The 27,298-nt window shown below is 43.6% G+C and overlaps 1 protein-coding gene across 1 annotated transcript in view; it reads right to left on the reverse strand.

The window, feature by feature from the left end:
- Window positions 1–27,298, reverse strand: part of POLR3A (RNA polymerase III subunit A) — a 103,072-nt gene that overhangs the window by 11,172 nt on the left and 64,602 nt on the right. The window contains 10 exon segments of the mRNA XM_040320606.1: window positions 1,200–1,332; window positions 3,257–3,388; window positions 14,122–14,286; window positions 15,201–15,365; window positions 15,461–15,553; window positions 20,285–20,378; window positions 20,690–20,860; window positions 23,434–23,447; window positions 23,449–23,486; window positions 23,489–23,517. Of these exon segments, the coding sequence (XP_040176540.1) occupies window positions 1,200–1,332; window positions 3,257–3,388; window positions 14,122–14,286; window positions 15,201–15,365; window positions 15,461–15,553; window positions 20,285–20,378; window positions 20,690–20,860; window positions 23,434–23,447; window positions 23,449–23,486; window positions 23,489–23,517 (1,034 nt within the window).

The following is a 27,298-nucleotide window of genomic DNA, read 5'->3' on the forward strand; positions in this document are numbered from 1 at the left end:
CTGGATTTGATGCTGCGCATGTGCACTTTAACTTCCGTGGTCGACCATGGGGAGGCCTGTTCAGAGCGGAACCTGTCCTGTTAAACCGATGTATGGTCTTATACACCGTGCTGCAGCTCAGTTTCAGGGTCTTGACAATCTTCTTATAGCCCTAGGCCATCTTTAAGTAGAGCAACAATTCATCAGAGTCCTTTGCCATGAGGTGCCATGTTGAACTTCCAGTGACCAGTAAGAGAGAGAGCGATAAAATTTAACACACACCTGCTCCCCATTCACACCTGAAACCTTGTAACACAAATGAGTCACATAACACCTGGGAGAGAAAATGGCTAATGGACATTTTCAAATAGGGGTGTAGTCACTTTTGTTGCCAGTGGTTTAGACATTAATAGTGTGTTGAATTATTTTGAGGGGACAGCAAATTTACACTGTTATACAAGCTGTAAACTCACTACTTTACATTGTAGCAAAGTGTAATTTCTTAAGTGTTGTCACATGAAAAGATAAAATGTAAATAAAATATTTACAAAAATGTGAGGGGTGTACTCACTTGTGTGAGAGACTGAGATCCCAGAGATTGTCATGGGGCATATTTTGGGTTCCTCAAGTCTGGTGTAGAGATATTTTTGGCTACGAGTACCATCAAGTGAGAAATCTTGTTTAAACTGCTCCAAGCGATTCCTTTGTCTGTCCTTACGCAAAGGTTGTCTTTTTGGTTGCAGTTAACTCAGGCTTGCAGGGTCTTGATCTTGGAGTCTTCTATGCTATCCTGCAAGGAACCTTTCCCGATTCTTCACCAGGATAAGGCGGTGTTGAGGTCTCAAATACCTTCCTACGGCGCTTGTTTCTCATTTCACCTGAATCAGGACATTCTGTTACCATCCTTTTATTCCTAAGGAGAAGATACTTCACTCCTTGGATGTTGTTTGAGCTGTTCAAAGTCTACAGCTTCGTTTATCCTGCCTGAGGGTCCTTACAAGGGTCAGGCTGCTTCTTGACCAATCATTTCTAGGTTGCTTCCCCCTTTTTTTTTCTTCATACATTTAGCAAGTTCTAATGGGTAAATATTTAAAATTGCACTTTCAATGAAGTGACTTGATCAAGGCCTATTACCAAAGTATAAAATTCACTGGACCACCAGTTGCTGAACAATCATGAAATGCCATCAATGTCATCCAAGAAAGCAGCACGCTACTTACCACAAACAGAATCTTTCTGGCCAAAATAGGCTGCATCAAACAAATGATCAGCAGTTTTCTCAAAAGAAGCCAGCATCAAAACACTTTCCTTCATCTTGGCCAAGCCAAAGCGAGTGATACCGAGCACTTCTCCCTGAAGTTAACAAAAAGAAATGTAGGCAATTAGCTTATAACCAACCGTATAGTAAATTAAATCAGTACTATTTCAATCTGCGCAACCCAAACTGAAATAAATAAATCGAAAAATGATCACCTCTGTGTTGCCAGCTATAACACTAGGTGTTTCAACCTCACCTCCAACCAAATTGTATAATGCAATAAAGTGTAGCGCAATATGTGAAAGCCTATAACATTGTGAATAATGTCAAAAATAAAAGTAGGCCCAGTACAGAGGAAGCCCAATTGGAAGGCGCAACACTTCTAGGAGGGAGGATCCGAGCCTGTGACGTCACGCCACCACCCAGATACGAGGGTAGTGGTGAGCTGGCGGGATTGTTTTTTTTATTGTCATCTTTCTTGCAAGTGTTTTTTAATTACTGGGGGATAAATAAAATAATTTTGAATTGAGAGCACTATGTTGTCGCTCTTTTTTCCCTCCCATTTAACATATGGTGGACAAGTGAAAGGGGAAGGTGTTTGCCATCCAAAGTCTGATGGGATCAGTTGGAGGTCCAGTTGGGAGATTAATAGCCAGTGGAAGACACGGGTAAACCTATTTTTATTGTGTTGAAGGTAAGCAGGTTTTTTACCTGGTGGCGGATGAGCACTATTTACAAGAAGAATTTGAAAGAAATAGTCGCATATAGAGCAATATTGAGTGCAGGACTGTAGAAATTTAGAATATTTTATATTTGAAGTTATTTACGATTGTGTACTTTCACATATTGTATTTGCGCTAGTTATAATTTAAAGATGTTGCACTACACTTTATTGCATTATAAAATATAGTAAATTAAGACACACAAGAACCATTTTGCATCATAAAAAAGGAGAAAAAAAAAAAAAAAAAAAAAAAAAAAAAAAAAGGATTCTAAAGTGACAGTTTTTACATCAATGTTCACTGCAGATGGGCAGCCTGCACAGGCAGAGTGACGTACCCATACATCACTGCCTGCTTCTTAGGGCACGGGCATGCGTTGGTAAATACAGAGCTCTGTACAGAGGGAAAGATCTGTCAGTTTCTCATTCCTTTACTTAACCCTGGTACACACCATCAGTTTTTTTTTCCCAATCAACCCAGAGGGCTGAAAAAATAAACCCCAAACAACTGAGGCACTCATGGGGAGCTTTCTGTACTAACTATACAATACGAATACAGTGATCTCCCCACTGAGCTATTGCATTTTGACTGGGGGACTGCCCCCCTGCCACAACACACCCGTCAGCACGCGCAGCCATTGGCTGCGAGCACTGATTGGCAGATGTTTTTCTGGCATGCCCCTTGGACGAGCCAGATGGTCGGCCAGTTTCTGTCAGATAGGTTGCCGTACACACAGGCCGAATCAGGGCCGATTTATGTTGAACAGGACAATATTTGGCTTGTGTGTACCAGGCTTTGGAGAGCACACTTCACGTACATTACACATTAGTAAGGCACACATTTAATCCTTTGATCACCCTAGATGTTAATTCCTTCCCAGCCAGTGTCATTAGCACAGTGACTGTGTATAATATCACTGTATCAATGTAGCAGAATACATTTTGTACAAAATTTATGAAGAATCTTATTTTTTTCTATTGAATAAGTTTTGTAGCAGAAAGTAAAATAGTTTTTTTTTTTTTACAAAATGAAGATATAACATTTTCTTTTGGGTACAATGTTCCATGACTGCGCTATTACCAGTTAAAGCAACACAGTGCTGAATGGCAAAAAAATGGCCTGGTAGGGAAGAGGGTAAAATCTTTCATGGGTCAAGTGGTTAATGGAGACAGAATATCATTAATAATAATTGAAGTAAACAAATTAAAGTAAACATTTTTTAGAACAAATATGCATAAAATAGTAATTTTGCATGTGTACAGCCATTGACAAAATAAATTCTACACTGTAAACCTACCTTGTAAGTCATCAGATCAGCCAGAAGCATGACGTGACGTCTGTCAATACTCATCCCATGATTTACCATGGTATACTGGATCTCATTTATAATGGTGGAGCGTGCAGCTTCTATACCAATAGTCTTTTCCACCTAAAACACAATATTAATTATAACATCTTATAAGATAATGTGTAGTACAATAAAGTTAGCAAAAATATATTTAAACTTACCGTAAAATCGTTTTTCTGGAGTACAATAAAGGCACACACGATAGAGGGTGTTTAGGTACATTGGGTTATGGTGCAGGCTTCAGGAGATTTGGATACTGGCAAGCAAAGCTGAAACCACAGCCCAGCATAGCCCTCATCACTCCCAGCACACCCCAGAGCAAGCAATAACGATTGGATCATAAGAAGGACCTTTGTCCCTTAATGTAGTTAAAACATATATAAAATTAAAAGGTGCAGCGCATAAATGGTAAATAAAGTTAAAATAGTCCAATTCTGGTCCAACACAAAAGGAAAAGAGGACCAAGTCCCAGCAAGCACCAGGAGGATCCCGAGTGACAAAGACACAACTTCGGGGTGGAGACAAAGTTCTTTGAATGTAACGCGTATAGGGGGCACATGAGCTGACATCACACGCTGCCAACCTGTATCTTATACACCAACATTTACCACATGTGTTTTTATTCCAGCCGTTTGTGAGTAACCATTTTATAGTAATAAAGCCAATTTAAAATTGGTCAACAGTGAGCACTTAGATTTGTTTTTGCCTCACCTTTTTTTATACTCTGTGGGAATCGACTGGAGTTCCCGTCTGTCTGGATGATTTACCCTTTGAAAGGGACCTGTGCACTTGACCATGTTAGCTTAGGTCCAGTCCTTGAGGTGAGTGAAAGCAATTGCTCTGTAGGTGGAGGGTTTGTCACCATTGATTTTTTTTGAGTTGTGCTTTTTCACGCAGAATCCTCCTGGTGCTTTCTGGGACTTTTAGTCCTCTTCTGCCTTTGTGTTGGACCATAATTGGACTATTTTAACTTTATTCATTATTTACCATTAATGCACTGCACCTTAATTTTATATATGTACCTGGATTATGTGATGATCTTTTGTGCTAGCTACATCAGTTTAGTTTTTTTTGTAAAATTAGAATATTTTTGCACTGATGGATTTGTATTATATCATTGAGCTGTAAACATATACCCAGTGAAGTAACTAGCCTCAGGCGATACAACAGAGATGAAAACAAATCCTTCTACAGGTTTTACCCGTTTATCTTCAGTCTTCTATACATCCGTTTAAAGTGTTGAAGTTGTACGCTGGTCTGAGAGTTCAGAAAAAAGGGGACGAAGAGCTAAAATTACACTCTGCAGAGCTGAGTGAGAAGAGGTCTGGGAGCCAATTGGAGGGAAAAGACACACCCCACCTCCACACAGCTCACAGGAACAGAGTCAAGGCTTTCAATCAGCTGCAGCTCCTCATCTGTCACCATTTTTCTCTTGGTGTCAGAAAAACTTGTCAGAAGTGATTACGGCTTCATTCCTCTGTCATCAGCATCAGACAGAAATTACACTTGGTGCTCTTAATTGAGACACACTGCATGCAGAGGGATAGGCTATATTAAAATTTCATGTCTGAGGTTTGTTTACAACCACATTAACATACCACAGGAAAATAAAAATTGTGTTACTGTCATGTCTACCTCAACGCAGGTGGTCAGACACTATAGCTGGCTACTGTGTGCTTCACCTTAACAGCCCCCTTTCTCATAAGGCAAGGAAGCCTACCGGTACTCGGTTGCCCCAGGACTTGTACACAATGCTATAGACAGTCCAGGTAAAAAGGCAGGCTGAGTTCAAGGAATAGTCCAATAACTTGGTCCAAAGTCATATACAGGGAAATCCAAACTAGCAAAGCAGGGCAGTCAGACAGAGAGCTTGGTGAGGAACACCACATGCATCACTCACGAGCACCCAAATGAGGTTTGATCTGGCTTATAACAGGCTTGGCTTCCACTCAGAGACTGATCACATTAATCCGCCTGCAGGTAGACAGACATGGAGCGTGCCATAGCCAAACCCTGGATGCTGGAATGAACAGGATCACTAAGTGGATCCTGACAGTTACTTGTAAATTCCATATCATGGAGTACAACACAGACAGTATTCATACACCATGGGTGCATTTCAAGCGATTGGACACTGGTGAAGCTTTATAGGGTATGCTCACTTGGGCCCTCCTTTATAACCCTACCCCACTTGGGGAGTCCTCAGTTTGTTTGTTTTTAGCAAGAAGTGCAGAGTAAGCCATGTAATGGAAAGGAGGATGGCCTGTGTCCTGTACTCCAAGATATACAAGTCAAAATTCCTCTTCTCTTAATCATACAAGACATATTCAAAGTAGTCATACACTATGGGACCTCCCTAAGCAATGTATAGGAAGGGTAGGCAACAGTGAGGCAAACACACTGGGGCCAACAGGTCCAAATAACAAGGGTCAGAAGACACAACTTCAGAGTGGCACTGCGAGAACCTTGCGGGGAAAAAAGCTGCATCTGCTGAAGATTGGATATACAACCGGTAAACCTGAAACTGTATATACCGAAGACCAGATGGCAGCCTAAGGGCCCTTTCACACGTACGGACCGTATGTCCGCATTTTCAGCCGTCCGTTTGCGGATGAAAACGGGACATACATGGGTCCCTATGTGATTACGGGTGTCAGCGAATGAACATCCGCTGACACCCGTAATTGTCCGCCTCCGCAAAGATCCGCATTTGCGGACAGAAGAAATCCTATTTTTCTTCCGTCTGCCGGATCGGATGAACACGGACATACGGTCCGTGTTCGTCCGATGCCCCATAGGGGAGAGTGGAGAAAAGACAGGGCGGTCCCTGCACAGTGTGCGGGGACCGCCCTGTCAGCTCAGCTGGGATTTTACGGAGGATCCCCGCTGAGCTTTGCGGACACACGGAGCGGATCATTACTGATCCGCCCCGTGTGAAAGGGCCCTTACATAACTAGACTACGTAGCCTTGGTGCCAAAAAGCCCAAGAAATTCCCACCAATCTAATGGAATGGGTACGTAAAAGCATAAGAGAATTTTTTTTTTTTTGGAAATGTAATTTCTTGCAATCATATTCCCTTTCCATTTTGTAATGGTGGACTTCAAAGCAGAGCAGGTTGTCCCTTGCAAGGTCCTGAGAACATGACACACAGAAAATCTATCACTTTGCATGTAGCAGTAGCTCTGAAATATATTCTAAATGACCGACAAAGCTTTATTTTCAATATAAAAATGTAAGGGGATGTAAAGGTAAAAAAAAAAATCCTAAACAGCTTCCTTTACCTTAGTCCTCCCTCACTTACCTCATCCTTCCATTTTGCTTTTAAATGTCCTTATTTCTTCTGAGAAATCCTCACTTCCTGTTCTTCTGTCTGTAACTCCACACCGTAATACAAGGCTTTCTCCCTGGTGTGGAGTGTCATGCTCGCCCACTCTCTTGAGGGGGGGGGGGGGGGGCGAGCAGGACGCCCTCTAACACACAGCTGCTTTATCTGCAGCGTAGAGAGTGTCCTGACTACTGCTCGCCCCTACCCCCTCAAGGGAGGGGGCGAGCACGACACTTCACACCAGGGAGAAAGCCTCGCATTACTGTGTGTAGTTACAGACAGAAGAACAGGAAGTGAGGATTTCTCAGAAGAAATAAAGACATTTAAAAGCAAAATCGAAAGGATGAGGTAAGTGAAGGAGGACTGCATTAAGGTACAGGAAGCTATTTAGGGCGACTAGAAGCAAACAATATTATATTTTTTTTTTCTTAAGAAAAGCAGTTTACAGGTTTTGTCTTAAGATTAAAGGAAATAAAAAAAAAAAAAAAAAATTGATTGCAAGAAAAAAAAAAAAGGCAAATCGCGGTAAAAACGTACGTCAAAAAACGCAGCAAGCACCGCAAAAAAGCTCAAAAGCTTTTTTTCCCCCCGCAAAAAGTAGCATTTTGCATGTAATAGAATTTAATGGACCCGCATCCAAAACGCAAGTACTGCGTTTTTACCGCGATTCGCGTTTTGCGAATTTTTTTAACCTGTTTATAGCTGGTTGTTAAAGGAAATGTAAAAAAAAGCAAATCGCGGTAAAAAAAACACGTCAAAAAACGCAGCAAGCACCGCAAAAACGCTCAAAAGCTTTTTTTCCCCCGCAAAAAGCAGCATTTTGCATGTAATAGAATTCAATGGACCCGCATCCAAAACGCAGTTAACCTGTTTTATGTTGCTTTTGACCGCAAAAACGGCCAAAAGCAACATACATTGGTGTGAATCGAGCCTAACAGAGTAAGTGATCTTTTAGCTGTTAATTTCCAATGCTGTATTTGGGCAGCCTCGGTGGCGCAACGCTTAGCTCGGCTGGATGCTGAAGTCCATGGGTTCGAATCCCATGGGGGGCTGCTACAAGAGTATGGCCCCCTCTTAGAGGGAGGCTTTTTTTTTTTTTTTTTTTTTCTTCTTCATTAAAAAAACACTTCAAACTTTTACTCCATTTAAAAATAAGGGCCATTTAAAAAAAAAAAAAATCGTGGTAAAAACGCATGTCAAAAAAACGCAGCAAGCACCGCAAAAAGCACTGCGAAAACGCTCAAAAGCTTTTTGTCCCGCAGAAAGCAGCATTTTGCATGTAATAGAATTCAATGGACCCGCATCCAAAACGCAAGTACCGCGTTTTTACCGCGATTTTGTCGCGATTTTTTTTTTAAAAATTGATGGATGCATAGGAGCAGGGCATAAAGATGGTAGGACAATGTCCTCATTGAGGTGGTATATTGAAAAAAAAAGGGTTGGTCTTGGGTGCAAGACAACTTTGTCATTGTGAAGTAGGAGGAAAAAGTCTTTACAGGAAAAAGCTGCCAGTTCAGAAAACACATCTGACAGACGTGATGGCAACCAAAAAGCCAACTTTACCTAGGGCAATATTCCTGATAGGATCAATGTTTCTGTAGAGTAGAGCAGCGAGAACCAAGTTAAAGTGGAAGTAAACCCATCGATTTAACAGTTTCAAAAAGCAGTTACATTTCCGGCATGCCGGGATTGCCAACTGTCACATTGGTTGTGCTCTCAATCAAACTGTCAAACCATCCAATGGCTGGTGTCATAACTGATCACATGTGCAGCACCATGGCAGTTGAAGATTAAACATAGGCCAAGATGGCAGCTTCCTTGGCTGAAAATGATAGGTGGGTTTACTTCCACTTTAAGTTTCAAGGAAGCACAGGGTGCTGCATGGGAGGCTCAATACAAGATGCACCTTGAAGAAAACGTTCCTACAAGGGAAAGTGAAGCCAGAGGCCTTTGAAAAAGAATGGATAAGGACAAGATTTGGCCTTTGAGAGTGCCCAAGGCCAAGTTCTGGTCGATAATTGTTGGTAGAAATGCCAGAATGTGAGGCACAGGTTCTTCACTGGGATTGAAGTGCCTGTGTTCATACCAGGCGAAAATGGATTTCCAGGTACAATAGATCTTCCAAGAATGGCTCTTGTTTTTAACAAAGTAGGAATCACAGCCTTAGGAAACCCCCTATCTTTTAAGACTTGGATTTCAACAGCTATGCTGTTAAAGCCAGAGACTGAGATACAGGATGAAATAGAGGGCTTTGAGATAGCAGATCTAGTCTGTTGGAAAGAGGCCAGGGGTTGTCTGCTATATGACTGTATATCAGGTTCTTCTGGGCCAGTTTGGTGAAAATTGAATCACCGTTTTCCTTTCCTACTCTTTTCATGAGCAGACTAAGCAGAGGGAATGTGTAAATAAGACTGAACTTAGACTGGGCGATTTATCAAGGCATCTGAGGCTAGAGCAGGGGTGGCAAACTCAAATTCATCGGGGGCCGCATTAGCAGTATGGTTGCCCTCAAAGGGCCGGTTGTATCTGTAAGACTACGTGTCCACTATTATCATAAATAATTGTCACTGCATTTGTTTATTACTGGTTTTGGGGAGCGCAGGATTCAGGAGTTTGCTGCGTACGAAATGCAGGATACAGGAGTATGCTATGGACCGTGTGCAATATCTGAACTCTGCACCCTCCACTCTCCTTCCATCCACCCTGGGATGGGATGGGGTGGGGTAGGATGAGATGGGATGGGGTAGGATGGGATGGGGGGTGCCGTAGGATGGGATGGGGACGGGATTGGGGTGGTATAGGATGGCATGGGGTGGGGGTGGAGTGGGATGGGATGGGGTAGGATGGTATGGGCTACCTGACATACACTGACCTCACCTACCTGACCTACCTGACATACACTGACCTCACCTACCTGACCTACATAGACCTACCTGACATACATGGACCTACCTAACATACACTGACTTCACCTACCTGACATACACTGGCCTCACCTACCTGACATACATGGACCTACCTGACATACACAATGACTTCACCTACCTGACATGCATGTAACATGGACCTACCTGACATGTGTCACAGCATCCAGCCAGCCAGCCAGAAAGGAGGGGAGGAGAGGAGAGGCGCCCGCCCATGCACTAGTGTTGTCATATTCTGCTCCCTAGTGCATGGTGTCGAGGAGGCTTGCAATTGCCGCCTTCTGGAGTCTACGGCGCCTATGATGGACGTCACACGTCCCACGGTCCTGTGATTGGATCTCCAGGACGTCCATCATAGGAGCCGGGTGTACCAAGATGGCCGACCGCTCCGGAGCTAGGCCGAAGGCACGGCCTGTGCGCTCCTCGGATCGGTCACGATCCGTTGCATCACTAGTGGCAACGGACGGCCCGTTGTGCGGGCCACATGGCAAGGTCTCGCGGGCCTTGTGTTTGCCACCCCTGAGCTAGAGGATCACTGGTGCTGGCAACAGAGGTAGTTTGTTGGTATATTTGGAGGATAGGCTACACCCAGAATCCCCCATTTTTGACACATCCAAGTAAAAACATTTGAATGAAGGGCCCATTCCCCTTTATAAGGGCGATTGCGACTGAGGCAATACGCTTTCTAGTTGTCCGCTCCTGACATGTGGACCGCAGAGATTGCTAGCAAATGAGCTTTTGTCCATGCGATTATCCAATTTGATTCAATCAAGGCAGCCAGACTCCTGGTGCTCCTGGATGAGTGATAGGCTACAGAAGTGGTATTGTCTGATAAGACCCCGATTGGGTTCCCCTTCAGAATGGGGGTTCAGTGCTGCAGGGTTCTTTGGACTTTTGGAGATTGGAACACTCTTCCCCAACCTGAGAGACTTGCATCTGTTGCAAAAATTCATGTGATGAAGGAGGACTTCCCCACTGTTAGGGCGGTGATCCGCCATTTCTCAAATGAACTGGTCAAGTGGCTCACCGGACAGACGACTTCCTTGGAAAGACATACTTGTGTGGCACATACTGCATGCAGCTTGTGCTGTCCAAGCTTTCAGCCGTATGATTCTGTGCATGTGAATGGCGTTTAGAGCCATTAAGGAACGTTGTATTTTAGAGCATACACACAAAAAAGCAGAGCAAAAGGCAACTGCTGTAATTGCTATGCAACAGCACGATCCTAGGGTCATATTGGTTTTTCATTGCCTTAATCGGGTTAGCTGCAGTTTGACACACTGAAAAGGCAGCAAGAGCTGGTTGAAGGGTTTGTCCAAGGAAATCTAACAGATACAGAGAATTCTGCTTTACTCAAATAGGCTGCTTGTTTAAAGCCTAAAAAAAGGACTAGAATTGGATGCAGAGGCCAATGTTAGAACAAGTTCTTGCTCAGAACTCAGAAGCAAATAAAGGTGAAAGAAGAAACCACTTTGGTAACAAGCTTACAGATGATGTTCTTTACAAGTTAAAGATGTTTCAAGAACTGAAGTCAAATTTTGAAAAAAAAAAAAACTCCACTAATGTGTCCGTTTATAGGAACACAGGGCCTAATCCACAGCCAGCGGCGCAAATTAAGTTACTCAAAACTTATGTCATTTAAGTTACGGCGCCCTAATTTGGTGTCATAAGTGCCGTATCCACAGCGCATTTGCGCACAAAATTGCGCAAGCGTAACTTAAATCCCGAGACGTAAGGCGGGGTTATTGCAAGTGGGAAGGAAGTGGTTGTGCTTCATTGTAATGAGCCGTGACCCCATGCAAATGAAGATCCGGCCGTACTGCGTATGCATGCACGAATCTGCTGCTCACTGGGCATGTGCAGAACTTGGCTTGGCACAATCAGTGAGATAGGTAAAAGGCCAAGCGTACTTAGTTTGAGGATCGCCCTGTGTATAAATAGCCCCAGACAAACACACTTCCCTTGCAAAAGTATTTCCCTATGTTACCCTTCCTAGAGCAAGTTGCTTCTGCTCTGAACGTTTGTCGGTGTTTGTTGGTGAGTTGTGTGTGATAGAGAAGTTTTGGAGGAGTATTAGATTGTAGTTGGTGTTTGTTTCTGCTAAGTGTATTTTGTGTTTGTTTCTTTCTGAGTTTTTTTTTTTTTTTTTTTCTTTGAGTGTATTTTGTGTTTGTTTTTTTCTGATTGTATTTTGTGTTTGTTTTTTTGCGTGTCTGTTTTTGAATTTGTAGTAGCTGTCTGCTTGTGTGTTTTGCTTTTTGTGTGTTTCTTCTGTGAGTGTTTTTGTTTGTTTGTTGTGTGTGTATTTTTGTTTGTTTGTCCTGTGAGTTTATTCTTGTTGCCGAGTGGTGTCTGATGGCACCCAAGCGCAGGAAGCTCAATTTTAATTAGGTAGAGAAGCAAATCCTTGCTCGGGCCATTGTCCTATATGGGCGATATTTACATGGCCCTGATAGCCGGAACACCTCCCCGGCCCAAAGGAAGTCGATTCTAACAAAAGAGAACAGATCAGATCAATGCGGCGGGGGGGGGGGGGGGGGGGGGGGGGGGGGATTTAGAGACGAGGACCCCCGCTGGCATCCAAAAAAAGATCAACGATCTAAAGAGCGTGGTCCGCAACAAGGTGGCAAAGATCAATGCCCATACCACGGGCACTGGAGGAGGCCCAGCCTGCCCCATCCGGCTCAGTGAGGAGGAAATGGCGCAAAGATACGCGCCGTGTAAATTTTAATTATGCCGCGTATCTCGAGTTAAGTCGGCGCATCTGCTTTGTGGATTAGGCCCACAAAGTATACCTAAAAAAAAAAAAAAAAAAAAAATGATATTGATTACCTTTCAAAGTTTGTTTGGATCGGGAAAGACTGGGTAGACTGCAAGCTTCTCTAAACTTGACATGAAGGGAAACGGTCATTACTGACAAAGGATGACAGACTAAATTTCCCCTCAGCATACAGTGTAAAAAAAAGTCTAGATTTGTTAACCCTTTGTTAGGACAGATAGTATTTAAAACAGATAAGGAGATGTGTCCGCACAGCACAGACAGGGTTAATTATGGTAAACAAACTTCCCTTCCTCCTCTGCATATCAGAGGAAAACGTTAGTTTTGACGTTTTTAGAAAAGACCATGTAAAAGTTAAGTAGCGATTTTCATATTTTTTTTTTTCTTGACTATTGCTATAGGATCGTCCCTGCGCATCGGCCTGATGCGCTTGTGTCACCCGGACATGGCGCATCTCCGATCGGCAGGAGGGCTCTGATTGGCCCTCCTGATCACATGATACATGTGTCCAATCACAGCTGTCATGTGATGTAAATAGAGAGCCAGTTGCTAGGCGATTAGCTCTTCTCTCCTCACACAGAAGTTGTCAGTGAGGAGAGGAGAGCAGATCGCTGCAGCCGGCGATCAGTGAGTATGAGCCGTTTTTTTACACACTGATCACCAGCCCAGTGTCCCCACACATTGTAAAACACATACGTCCCCAAAATAGTGTTCCCACACAGTAAAAACACCTGTCCCCCCCCCCCCCCACATACGTAACCGTAAAATCATATGTCCGTGATCACCTGCGCACATCTGTACATGATCATCTATGTACATCTGTTCGTGATCACACAAACCAATTACTATACATGTAACAGGATTTAGTTTTTTACCAAAGACATGTAGTAGAATACATTTTGGCTTAAATTTATGACAAAATTCGATTTTATTGGATTTCTTTAAAAATAAGAAAAAAATCCCCCCCCCCCAAATTTCTGCTCTTTTTCCGCTTATAACGCAAAAAATAAAAGTCGTGAATAAATACCACAAAAAGAAAGCTCTATTTTTGTGAACAAAATTATAAAAATTTCATTTGGGTGCAGCGTAGCATGACCGCGCAATTGTCATTGAAAATGCGAGAGCGCTGAAAGCTGAAAATTGGGGGGGGTTGAAAGTGCTCGGTATTGATGTGGTTAAACTCTGTTTAAACACTTAGTTAATAAACAGCAAAAAAATAAGAGAATTTGCTATTTATTATTTTAATAAAAAAAAAAAAAAAGCGCTATCCGGACATTGTGGTGAAAGTTTATTACTTGTAGCTAGTGTCATCTCAGACCAGTGATCTCCAAGTATCCCTCAGAGGATTATTCATGTTACCTAAAGGGGCGATAAAATCCCCCAAAAAGGTTTGAAGGCAGAAATCTGGCGAAGGCACCTATTAACACACACTTCAAAGCTCCCAGTTGCTAGTCTCTCCTTTTCTGGTCTCACAGGCTTTGCTGAGAACAGCGGGAGCCACTCCTGCTGCCGTCGGTCAAATCCAGCGAACAGAGCAGGGCAAAGTCACACTGGGCATCAATGGACACACAGCCCCACTCAGGAATGAGCCCATACGTCTGTCCCCAAAGCAAGCAAGACACAGGAGGAGGAGGAGAAGCCCAGTGTGCCGGCAGGAGACCCCAGAAGAGAAGGTTCTGGGTAGCTGCACAGAGCAGGGAAGTATAAACCCATTTACCATTTTAATATATAAAATAATACCTTTATAACAACTTTAATGGATAATGCAATGACTTTGAAGCCTACCTCATAGGTGTTGTTTGAAGTGGTATGTGAACCCTTAACCCCATGGGTAGCCATGACAGCACGGAGATTATCACCCTCAACCAAAAGTTTGTACTTTTCTTTTCCACTCTGTTCATCAATATGTATGACAGCACGTGACACTTCAGGAATGCCTTGTACCACCACCTGCAAAAGTAACAATTATAAAATCAGCTGATTTTGTTTTCTGATCCCTTACAATACACCATATTGATTTTTAATCAGATTCACCAAACTAAAATGTATTTGGATCATCTCGGGTAACAGTCACACATATGCACAACTATTATGCTGAAAAGCATTTTAAAGAGGGTCGTACTTAATAGCTGCTGGTTGCCCTGCATAAACAACTAGCACAATTTCAGTGATGCCAAGGTGAAAAAGGGTGCACAACGCCCAAAAACGCATTCGCTTTTCTATCTGTTTATGTGGTGGGACTTACCGCCCAAGGCTGAAGCATACAAGTTACAAGCCTATTAATCTTTTATGTGTGCGAGTATCCATTTGTTATTTGGAATTGAATAAATTGTATGGTGCACGAGGAGGTCAACATAAGATATAATATATGGTTGCTTGTAAATTTTCCATAACTTATTTTACTAAAAAACTAGAAAAGCATAGTAATATTTTCAAATTCAATGTTCTAAGGTTTTTAGAATTGTACCTGCTCTCGAAATGCCATGTGTGTTTGGATATTGTAGATTAAAAGCTGATCTATGTGCAAATACATTTTTATTGAAATATATTCAATAGCCACAAAGAATATCATTCCACTTTGCAATATTACCATTTAAATCTGTCAATGATACACATAAGCCAGCACTAAAAGCATGATTGTGGGTAGGATCCAGCAGGTCAAACCACTATAGCCTGCCTGCAGAAGACAATAGGGGAGTGGATACAAGACCAGGGACCTTGCACAAATCTCTGGTCTTTATTACAAAAACCTCCTGTATGGAAGCAAACAGCAGGAGTTGTTTCATGCAGGGTTACTGCACAAATCTGGATGAAATGCACAAAGGACAGCACAATATAAGTAAGAATACCATCAGGACACTCACCTTTGGCAATTCCTCTTTCAGCGACTGCAGGACATAGTACATAGAACTCTTATTATTCTCTCTTGGTGTAACACACAACACAGCCTCCCCATGAACTGCAATATCTCCAGGCTTTACGCGGAGCTTAGACAAGCAGATGGAGTATCTTACAGTCTCAGCATTTACCTAGAAAACGTAAAACCAAACATAATTTTGGTAAAAAGGTGACTGCACAGTAGTTCCTTTTACATAAAAAAAATACAGTATTAAGATTCCATTACCTCAAGCCTCAACAAGCGGATACGTTCCAGTGAAAGCTTCACCAGGAGGAAACAATCATCAGGAAGAAACACCTCCTCCATGTACTCTGATATCTGCCAAAAAGAGTTAGATTTAAAGTACAAAAATATTGTAATTTCTATTTAAGTCCACGAGGGACGTATCGGCTCAAATAAATTAAGGGCTATCACAGTATAAGCCCCTTTGCCCCCGGCATGCCTCAATTTTGGGATAAAGCAGTACCAAGAACAAAATCATAGACACAGAGGGGGCCTATCTCCCTCAGTGGACTCCAAGATATAGATTTAATAGATAGAGCAGGGCTCAAAATTTCAAGTCCTGAGCTCCTAGCCAGGCCTCAAGAGTTACTCGCCACCAGTTGCCCCACCTAATTCATACACTGCCCTGCGCCTAATTGCACCTGTAAACAAGCCCTCGTAGATTATCTCATGGAATGACAATGTTTTATGCAGAATCAAGTTACAAAATTAAATATTACCAACAACAACTTTAACAAAATGGGACAGGGCACTGGGGACAGACCAGAGGGACAGGGCACTGGGGGCAGACCAGAGGGACAGGGCACTGGGGGCAGACCAGAGGGACAGGGCACTGGGGGCAGACCAGAGGGACAGGGCACTGGGAGCAGACCAGAGGGACAGGGCACTGGGAGCAGACCAGAGGGACAGGGCACTGGGAGCAGACCAGAGGGACAGGGCACTGGGAGCAGACCAGAGGGACATGGCACTAGAACTGGGTCTCTTCCCCATTCTCTTGCTGTCTCCTCTGCAACTCCCATCCATCCTCTCTCTCTCTCCCATTCATCTGATCATCAGGAGCCTGTGTGTGCGGCTCCAGGCTTGCATGTCCCCACTTCCCCCTTTTATTCAGGCTGGCAGAGAGGAGAGGAGCTGCAGCACAGCAGGAGGGAGTACAATCCAGCGCCGAGATCCACACAACTGCACAGCCATTGACACCATAGCACAGCGCACATTGAGACCAGTCTGTTCACAGTGCTCAGGCTGAACTGTTGGACACTTACATAGAGCACAAGGAGAAAAAAACTGCACAAACTGGAAGGCTGCCGCTCTCATGTCAGGGCAACTTTCAGTGAGCGCTGCACCAGAGTGGTAATTTTCGCAATCCTCCACCTCACTCATTACTTTCTGCTCTCCAGCTACACTGGTCGGGGCCTGGGGGGAGGGGGCAGGCTCAGTGAGGTCATACTGTTAGGTCCCATGGCTTAATGAGAATTGTAAGGAGAGCACCTGTGCACTGCTCTGCCTGTGCGCGGCTCACCAGAGTACTTCTCCTGAGCATGCACCTTTCCTCTTCGGCCGCCAATCTCATCGGGACTCTAAGTGTAGGCACAGATTGCAGGGAGATTGCTCATGCAGCCCTGGCATCACTCGCCCCCAGCTTAAATCCACTCGCCAAATGCTAGTAGGCGAGTGGAAATTTTGAGGGCTGAGATCGGAGTATAAATAGAAGTATAAAAAATCTTATTTTCTTGAGACCATAAGCTTGAATAAGCCACTGATAAATGGTGGAACAAGAAGTAGTTTACCCCTTCCAGGAACTACCAGGAATAACAAGAGTATCATGCTTTTGAATGGCTGCAAGGTAAAACAACAACTCACACTACATTCAAACAACGGAGGATAAAAAATAGAGGGATGAAAAAAAAAAAATATGTCCAATTTAATGTGCAAGGCCTAAACTATTGTTGAAAAAAATGTCTTGCATCTTAAAGTGATATTAAAGAATTTATGAAAAAGTAAAAAACACAAAAAAACAAACATGTTATACTTACCTGCTCTGTGCAATGGTTTTGCAACGTTCTGATTCTTCTGGAACCTTCCTGGCTCGACAAGCACACAAACCTGGATTCCTGAGCACCAAACCAGGGACCACCTAGTCTTTAGTGCCATGCAAATTAGTCTGTCCTAAGACTGGACTGACTTGTCGGACAATAACAGGATGTTGTGTTATAGGGGCCTGGAGTAGAACTGGGCAAATGGTACTGCCTCGCAGGAGGTCACCATTAGCCCCAAAGTTCTCATACACAAGCCAAGAGTCCGAGTCTGTGAGCAAAGCGTTTGAAGTTTCTCCTGAGGAAGAAAAAAAACTATGGGTTGAGCTGTGTCGAGGATAAGATCCTAACAATAAGTCTGATCCAGCTCTGACTTTGAAGTTCAGGACCCAGCCAAAAACTTGACCAGATAGTTCTCAATGGGAACGATTTAGGAGTGCATTAAGGGTAGCAAAGGAACCAACTACCTGTTAAATACTTGGAGTAAAGAAGATAGGCTGAATGGAAAGGACACAAAAAACGAAGGCGCTGAAGACCAGCAGCAAAGTGAAGGAATTGCTTATGATCTGAAAAAGTGGAGACCTGGAGGTAAACATACTTTATGTCCACAAAAGGCAAGGAAGTTTCCCTGGTGGTTGCAGAATTTTTGGACCCAAGACATTTAGAACTTGAGACCCAAGAAAGTCCTTTTTTGGTATAGGAAACAGGTTGAAGTAGCTCCTCTGGAACTGTTCTGCCACGGGAAACGGGCGCAATGCCACCCTGCTTCAGAAGGCCCTCTAAGGCTGCATGAAGATCGGTTAATCTGTATAATGACACAGCCATTGGAAGCAAAATTCTAGCTTGAAGCCCGTTGAAACCACCTCCACACCTAAGCATCTTAGATGCTGGCTGTCTGAAAAGGCCAACAGATGTTTCCACCTTCAGAGTAGGGACTTGGCTTTGGAGATAACGAAAAGCTCTTCTTGACCTCTGAAAAGTAAGCGTTTTTAGACCAAGTCTCTATAAAAGGATGGCTGTGAATAACAGGTGAACAGGATAAGTCTTGGCACTCTAGACTAGAAGCTGCACTGGTAGAGTTATAGGCTCATCCTTGAAAGTGGTGCATATCACATCAAAAAAGATATGAGAGCATCTCTAGGATTGAGGGCATGGGCAGAAGCCTGCGAAATCTCAGACATAGGATTATCCATCAAGGACTTGAGACTTGGCATGAGAGATGGGACTGCATGTCACAGGATATAAGCAGCTGAGGGCTTAGAGACCTTCATGCTGCAGGCAAATCAAATTTTCTGCAGGGGAAGGCTTGAAAGCAAACTTGTGGCCTCTGGGGTTTTAGTCCGCAAATAAAAAAAAAATATTTTACCCATCAAGTCCTGCAAAATGGAGGCAAAATCCTCCTGGGATAGAGCAGAGTAGATATCATTCATGACAGACAGACTTTGAGGGCAAAATTCAGTGTCCAGCACCTCAGGGGGCAACCTGTAGGCAGCACAAAAACCTTACGCATGCTGGGAGTAGGAGTAAGTATACTGGGCTAACCCACAATTGAAATGTTGTCAGTGTCCAATTTTCCTGTAGGCATCAGGATAACCCATCAGTCTCTGAATCCCTGTGTACCTCAATGGACAAAAAAAAAAAAAAAAAAAAAGCTTTAATAAAAATAACAAAAAATAAATAAAAAATGGTATTGTGCCAGAGACAGCAGCACACTGCTCTAAAACTGAAAGCATAGTCAAAATGCAATGAAGCCTACAAAAACCACCTGGAAGATCACAAGGTTTTTGTGGGTGACAAGGCATACACAACACATTCACAGCCTAGCACTGGAATCAATCTATATTCAAGAAACCAATGCACAAACAAAAACTGTGTGTGAAGTGAGCACTATTGTGCAAGAAAGCACCTTTCAACTATTTATGCAGTTCCTAGGACACTTTAGGACGCTTCTGGGTTAATCTTATTTTTGCACTGAAACTCTTGCCGTCACTCATAAAATGTTGACAGATGTAGGCTTGGGCACCTAAAGTTACACTCATCTTAGCAGCTTTTAGTGCCTCCACCATTCTGATCAGGTAAAGTTTCAGTACTTGCTGTTCGGGTCAATGCTTGCTCACCCCCACTTTTCTTCTACACATTCTATCAGTCAACATGGCAGTTTATCATAGTGGGGAACCATGAGAGCTCTGAACAAGATTTCAGTGCTACAATATAAACCAGAAGGCATTTATTTTTTCTGGTAAAGTGACAGGTACTTTAAAGTGGTTGTAAACCCTTACAGACCACTTTAACCTACAGGTAAGTCTAGATTAAGGCTTACCTGTAGGTGCAACAAATAGGAGATATTTGCAAAAGAAAGGCACCGATGTCTACGGCACATGCGCCGTAGACACCGGCGCGCAGGCGCACTGAGCATGCCGTTACCAACGGCGATCATGCCGTTAGTAGCAGCACCTGTGCGCATGCGCGGGAGTGACGTCATCGCGTCTCCGGCCAGTCACAGCACCGGAGCCGCGATATGCGGAAGTGACAGACAGGGGAGGTGACCGAGCACTGCTGCAGGGGCTTCAAACTCATGCAAGTACTTCATAATGAGCTAGTATGCTATGCATACTAGCTCATTATGCCTTTGCCTTTTTTTTTTTTTTTTTAGAGGATTTACTTCCTCTAATGAAATGCTCACCCTCACAGGGTTTTAACAAAGGACTTTGTCTAAAGGCACGAAACAAGCACATTAATAGATCAAAACAATACGTGTTCAATGCCACAAAATGTGAATTTTCCAATGTGAAGCAAAACTCTACGACAAACATACTACCTGTATTAGTAACTGGCATTCAACAAATTTTACACAAAATGACTGATAACACATGATCGGCAAGCATTAGCATATTAAATTACACAGCTGTATAAAATTTATGACTCGGACTCAAACAACTGATCTCCCCCTCTTTCTTGGGATTGGTGTTACTACAGGCCACAGATGACCACCCCAAAGCACCAAACCTCTTACCTCTCCTAGTAAGGTCTTCTCAATTCTACCTTTCACCAGACGAGCAAAGTCAGAGTCATCATCTATATCTAGTTGAGCGGTAATGATTGGTGTGCTGAAGAAATTAAGAATTAGTTGTTAATACCCTGTTTGATTAAGAAAGAGCATGTGACATTAGTCTTGACTATATATAATAAAATCAGACCGCCATAATTTTGTACAGCTTAAAAAAAAAAAAAAAAAAAAAAAAATTACAATTATACTTTGAATATTCGACAAAATGCCAGCATTACTCCTTGTATACAGCTAGAACCTGCGTGACCCAGCCAGTCCCAGATTCAGCCTGGCCATTCAATCTGTCCATGTACTAGCACCTTAACACTATTAAATCTAAATATTTATAAAATATGACTTGGGTGCACATACCTAATGTTCTTTGAGGCATTGATGATCTCCTTGATACGGGGCACACCCAATGTAATGTTCATGGAAGCAACACCAGCAAAGTGAAACGTTTTCAGGGTCATCTGTGTTCCTGGCTCTCCAATGCTCTGAGCACAGAGAGCTCCCACGGCCGAACCTGGTTCCATCTGTGCTCTTGGGAAAGAAATGAATACCCATTGCTAAAACTGATGCAGACTCCACTGACTAGTCCAAAAGATATTTTTATTTACAAGTATCGTTTTTAGGATTTTTTTAGGGTGTTTTTGTACAGGCATTATGGGGTCCAAAGGTCACCAATTTAAAACGCCTGTAATCTGCCTAAAAATAAATAAACTCATGACAATTTTTTGAGCTTGAGGCGTTTCGCTTCAGGTGACAGATCGTTCAGATGTGAATTGATGGGATTCTGCTTGTTGGGTGTTTTGGAACTTTTGAGATGAGCATTTTACGAGCTGAAGAAGCTCAGGTGTGAATGCAGCCCAAAAAATTACCAAATGCGCCAAGAGCTAGCTGTGATCTTTGTATATCATATTCTGAGATATTCCAAATTTATTAATGAACCTACATTGCTTACATAGTTCTTACTGAACTCAGAAGGGTTCACTGTAGGCAAAACACATCAAATGTGATTGGCATATAGCTACATATAAACTAGAAAGCAGGGCTTGACAAATTTGCTTTGAATCTAGGAGCCAGCTAAAAAAGTTAGGCGCCAGGTTTGGTGTTGTCACTAGGGTTGGTATCACCCACGCTCCACCAACTATGGTCCCCCCTCCACTAACTACAGACCCCCCTCTCTCAGTATAGAACCCTCCACTAAGTCCAGACCCCCCTCCCGCAGAATAGATCCCCCTCACTAAGTCCAGACCCCCCTCCCGCAGTATAGATCCTCCTCACTAAGTCCAGACCCCCCTCCCGCAGAATAGATCCCCCTCACTAAGTACAGACCCCCCTCGCGCAGAATAGATCCCCCTCACCAAGTCCAGACCCCCCTTACTAAGTACAGACCCCCCTCCCCCAGTATAGATCCCCTCACCAAGTACAGACACCGTCATTGCAGACCCCCATCTATCAGTGTAGACCCCCCCTCCATCAGTGCAGCCCCCCATCATTGCAGACCCCCCTCCATCAGTGTACACCTTCCTTAGTGCAGATCCCCCGATCTATGTAGACCCCCCCACAGTGCACCCGCCCTCAGTGCAGACCCCCCTCTCCATCAGTGCACCCCCTCAGTGCAGTCCCCCATCATTGCAGATCCCCCCTCCATCAGTGTACACCCCCCTCAGTCCAGATCCCCCCCCCCATCAATGTAGACCCCCCCCTCAGTGCAGACCCCCCTCAGTGCAGACCCCCCTCAGTGCAGACCCCCCTCTTACCTCCCATAGCACCCCCCAGCACATGTCTATTTGGACTACATTAAAAAAATTACAGACCTCAGAACAGCACGGGATGGAGCAGGAAGAGAGCGGCATTGCAGCGGCTGACACGGCGGGAAGAACGAGTGGCCAGCAGAGTGAAGTCCAGCTGGGGATCCTCGGCGGTCTGTCATCCCCACTGCTGCCGTTGCCCTGCCCCAAGGTATTGCGGGAAGCGACCTCAAGAACATCCGGGACCCGGATTCAGTGGATAGGCACAGCGGAGTGTGTCCCTCGGACCCCCTCCTCCGTAAACAGAGAGGAGAGGGAGGCGGCTTCTGTCTGCTCCGCTGTGAGCTGTGTAGGAGCGAGGACTGTGCGACGAGTAGTGTTAGCGAGCGGTGGCGCTGCCCACAGGTGTCACCCGGTGCGGCCCACACCCAACTCCTGGCAACGGCACTGACCCTCTTGTCCCGTGCTCATCCCCTCTCAGACAGTCAGAGGAGCAGGGCGCTCTGGTGCTGGGAAACCACCGAATCCGGGTCCCGGATGTTCTTGAGTCGCTTCCCGCAATACCTTGGCACAGGGCGACAGCAGCAGTGGGGATGACAGACCGCCAAGGATCCCCAGCTGGACTTCACTCTGCTGGCCACTCGTTCCTCCCGCCATGTCAGCCGCTGCTGTGCCGCTCTCTTCCTGCTCCATCCCCGCTTCCACCGCTAATCATGTTCACGGCCAAGACCCCGCAACCAGCCCTGTAGCAATGGCACCTGTCACTGATCAAAGCCCAGGCGCCAGGGTGAAATTTCTAGTCGCAATGGCGACCTGGCGCCTGGGATTTGTCGAGCCCTGCTAGAAAGTATACAATTCGATACAAACATTCCCAAATAACTCTACAGCATAGTTAAATCTTATATTCACGATGAACACAACAAAATAGGAAAACTGCTTTTGCACAATTTCCAAATCATAGGCGTTCACTTATCCATTAAAACATCTTTCTAAATTGATGTTGTCTCTAATCTAAACTGCTCAAATAATTTCTTCTGCACACAGCATAAACTGATTACATTCAGCTTTGATTTTTTAAAATAAAATAAAGGTAGGTCTAAACTTAAAAAGCAAGACTCGTGGTCTTTTTTGAAGGCTTATTTTTTTTTTTTTTTTTTACTTTGCAGTAAGTTTAGCAAGTCAGATTCCAACAACTTTGCTGCTTAGGTGCTGAGCGAGTCTTTTTTTTACAGCACTTGAAGCTGGCTTCAAAACAGTCAGCCTCAGCATGTACCTAGAAACAACAAAGCTGCTGAAACTTCTAACACAAAAAAATAAAAAAATGAAGAAAGATCAATAGAATTTCAAAAGCCACAATACCTCATATATTTATCACCGACAAGTCTCCAAAAACTTTTCTAGCTGCGTAGGCTGATCCTGTCCAACTGGTACAACACCCGTGGCCTGCAAAAAGATGAAGGATACTATTAAAAAGCCTCTGTATCAAGATGCAGGAATTTTTAGGGGCCATTGTACAAGTTATATCAACAGGTGAAGCCTATAAAATAAGGTTACCATATTTTTTTTTAAATAAATCTGGGGAACCCTGATCACACCCACTTTTAACCACACCTCTATTTGTAGCCACACATACATTTTTAACATGCCCTGAAACAATTGGTCACAGACATTTTCTGATCAAGAAGCAGACACTGAAAGAGTATAAAGAAATTGCCTTAGGCGCTAAAAGTAGAGAAAGGATGTGGTGAGTGGAGTGCATGAGTCAGAAGTGCGTACCACACAAAATGCAGGGATCAAGAGTGTAAAATACATGGAGTGCAGCATATAGTGGTTAGAAATACAGAATATACAGGCCCCTGAGGAACCAAAAATAACCCCCCTCAAATGCTTCCCAAAACACAGCTCTACCCACAAATACACCTCTAAAAAAACACCCCAACCAAAGCAGGATCCTGTATCCTGGTACTGTATTCCATGAAACAGATTTTGCAGGCAGCACAAAATTCCTTTTGTTGATTGGACAATACAGTACACACACTTGGTCTTAGACAACTGGAATGTCCAAAAGCAAAACATAAAAAAGAGGGGTGGAAAAAAGAGCAAAATGCCAAAACGTATAAACAAACTGAAAGCACCTATTGGTCAAAAACACAAAAATGTACCATGTGCCTGGGGAAAATTGTGTATATAAAAAAATGTGTTTGTCCCAGCCTGCTGTTCTAAACCAAGTGTGTATACATGGTTACCTAATAAAAAGATTTAAGTGAAAACAGAACAGCACTATGGAGCTATACACACACACACACACACACACACACACACACACACACACACACACACACACACACCTTTTTCATGCAAGCATCTATAAATATCAAAATGGTTAGTTTCATTAAATCCAACTATTACTAAAATACTTCTTAAACTCATGCAAAAGTTCATTATATTGTGATCCCAAAAGGATAATAATTTAATATGGCCATCTTGGATTCATCCATAGCCAACTTCACTATCCTCCTCTTTATAATCATGTCCGTCAATGTTTTCCTCACTCAGATTGAAAATATTTAACCATTCTATGAGTGAACCATTATCCTTGGGGATCATAAAATTTGAAAAATGTTTATCTGCATGGTTTACTGCAGGGCTCAAAATTTCAAGTCCTGAGTTACTAGCCAGGCCTCAAGAGTTACTCGCCACCAGTTGCCCCACCTAATTAATACACTGCCCTGCGCCTAATTGCACCCGTAAACACGCCCTTGTAGATCATCTCATGGAATGACAATGTTTTATGCAGAATCAAGTTACAAAATTCAATATTACCAACAACAACTTTAACAAAATGGGACAGGGCACTGGGGGAAGACCAGAGGGACAGGGCACTGGGGGCAGACCAGAGGGACAGGGCACTGGGGGCAGACCAGAGGGACAGGGCACTGGGGGCAGACCAGAGGGACAGGGCACTAGAACTGGGTCTCTTCCCCATTCTCTTGCTGTCTCCTCTGCAACTCCCATCCATCCTCTCTCTCTCTCCCATTCATCTCATCATCAGGAGCCTGTGTGTGCGGCTCCACGCTTGCATGTCCCCACTTCCCCCTTTTATTCAGGCTGGCAGAGAGGAGAGGAGCTGCAGCACAGCGGGAGGGAGTACAATCCAGCGCTGAGATCCACACAATTGCACAGCCATTGACACCATAGCACAGCACACAGCACACATTGAGACCAGTCTGTTCACAGTGCTCAGGCTAAACTGTTGGACACTTACATAGAGCACAGGGAGAAGAAACCTGCACAAACTAGAAGGCTGCCGCTCTCATGTCAGGGCAACTTTCAGTGAGCAATCCTCCACCTCACTCATTACTTTCTGCTCTCCAGCTACATTGGTCGGGGCCCGGGGGGAGGGGGGCAGGCTCAGAGAGGTCATACTGTTGGGTCCCATGGCTTAATGAGAATTGTAAGGAGAGCACCTGTGTACTGCTCTGCCTGTGCACGGCTCAACAGACTACTTTTCCCGAGCATGCACCTTTCCTCTTCGGCCGCCAATCTCATCGGGACTCTAAGTGTAGGCACAGATTGGAGGAAGATTGGTCATGCAGCCCTGTCATCACTCGCCCCCAGCTTAAATCCACTTGCCAAATGCTAGTAGGCGAGTGGAAATTTTGAGGGCTGGTTTACTGTATATATTTTAAAGCTCATAGCGCGGTTCATTAATCATTTAAACCTTACAGTCAAAGTAGAGGCTTGAACATCCACCTGGTAAAACTTAGAAAATGTGTGAACATAAGACCAGATTGCACCCTTACATACCAGAAAAAAACAATTGATGGTGAAAAAGACCAAGAACCTCCTATAGACCTAGTGAAGTGGGCCTTAACAGGAAAGGAAGGAACTTTATTCTGTAGAGGATAGCCTTTAACAGTACCCTGTCGAATCCACCTAGCGATGGTGCAATGAGAAGCAAGCTGCCCTCTGCAAGAGCCTTCGGGAAGGACAAAGAAAATAAAGCAAAGGAGGTCAAAGGGTGAACACGTAAACAGTGAAGACAGATCCCTCTAGAGCAGGGGTGTCAAACTGGCAGCCCTCCAGATGTTGCAAAACTACAAGTCCCATGAGGCATTGCAAGGCTAACAGTTACAAGCATGACTCTCACAGGCAGAGGCATGATGGCACTTGTAGTTTCGGAACAGCTGGAGGGCCGCCAGTTTGACACCCCTGCTCTAGAGTGTTTAGAAGCCAGGCAGAAGGATGGAAGGACAAAGTCCTGATTAAGGTGAAAGGAGACCACCTTACGAGTGATTTTACCGATGTTATTTGTTCATAATAGAGTTAAGCAGACATAAACATTAGATTGTTATTCAAACAGTGTTATACTTGAATAAAAACATGAGGCAATTTTGCCTTTTCAATAAAAAAACAAACAAACAGAAGATGCAATTTTTTAACATGGAAATAGTAAGTAAACCCTAGTCATTACAATATAGTATTGCCCACTTATCAAAAATGACTTTCAGGCATTTTGTATGACTGGCCACCAACCTTCAATGTTGGTTTGGTGAATTTTTTGACCACTCCCATGTAAAATTAATTCTGTTGCAAGAATTTGTGCATTTTTTCCTTGTATGAAATTCCCATTCTAAAATACCCCACAACATTTTAATAGGAATCAAATCAGGGCTTTGACTAGGGCAGTCCGTAAACCTCAAATTGCTTTTTTAGCATCAATTTCTCTGTGAAATTCTTAGTGTGCTTCTTGTGTTCAAAGGTCCATTCTGGTTCAAGGTCAACATTTGGATAGATGACCTCACATAATACACTATGACATTATGCAGAATTTACAAATGACTCAATGACAGTAAGCTGGCCAGGCTCTGTAGAAAAAAAAGTAACCATAACATTTCTATCATCATGTTTCACAGTTGGTATGAGTTTCTTCTTCTAATTTGCTGTCCTCCGTTTGCACCAAACATGTCTGCCTCTACTTTACTGATTTTATTCACTTCATCAGTCCACATTACAATGTTCCAGGGTCTGATCTTTGCTGTCCAAAAACATTAGAGCAAGTCTACAGTTTACCATTTCACAAGAAGGCAAACTATTTTTTTCTGCCACACCTTCCATGCACATTATATATTGGTAAAATCTGATTGTAGATGTGTGCATTTTACACCAACTAGTGCCAAGAATCATTTGCACATCCAGCTATGTAATTCTGAGTTTATTTACA

This window comes from Rana temporaria, chromosome 8, assembly GCF_905171775.1.
Source record: "Rana temporaria chromosome 8, aRanTem1.1, whole genome shotgun sequence".
In the NCBI taxonomy this organism is placed as follows: Eukaryota; Metazoa; Chordata; class Amphibia; order Anura; family Ranidae; genus Rana; species Rana temporaria.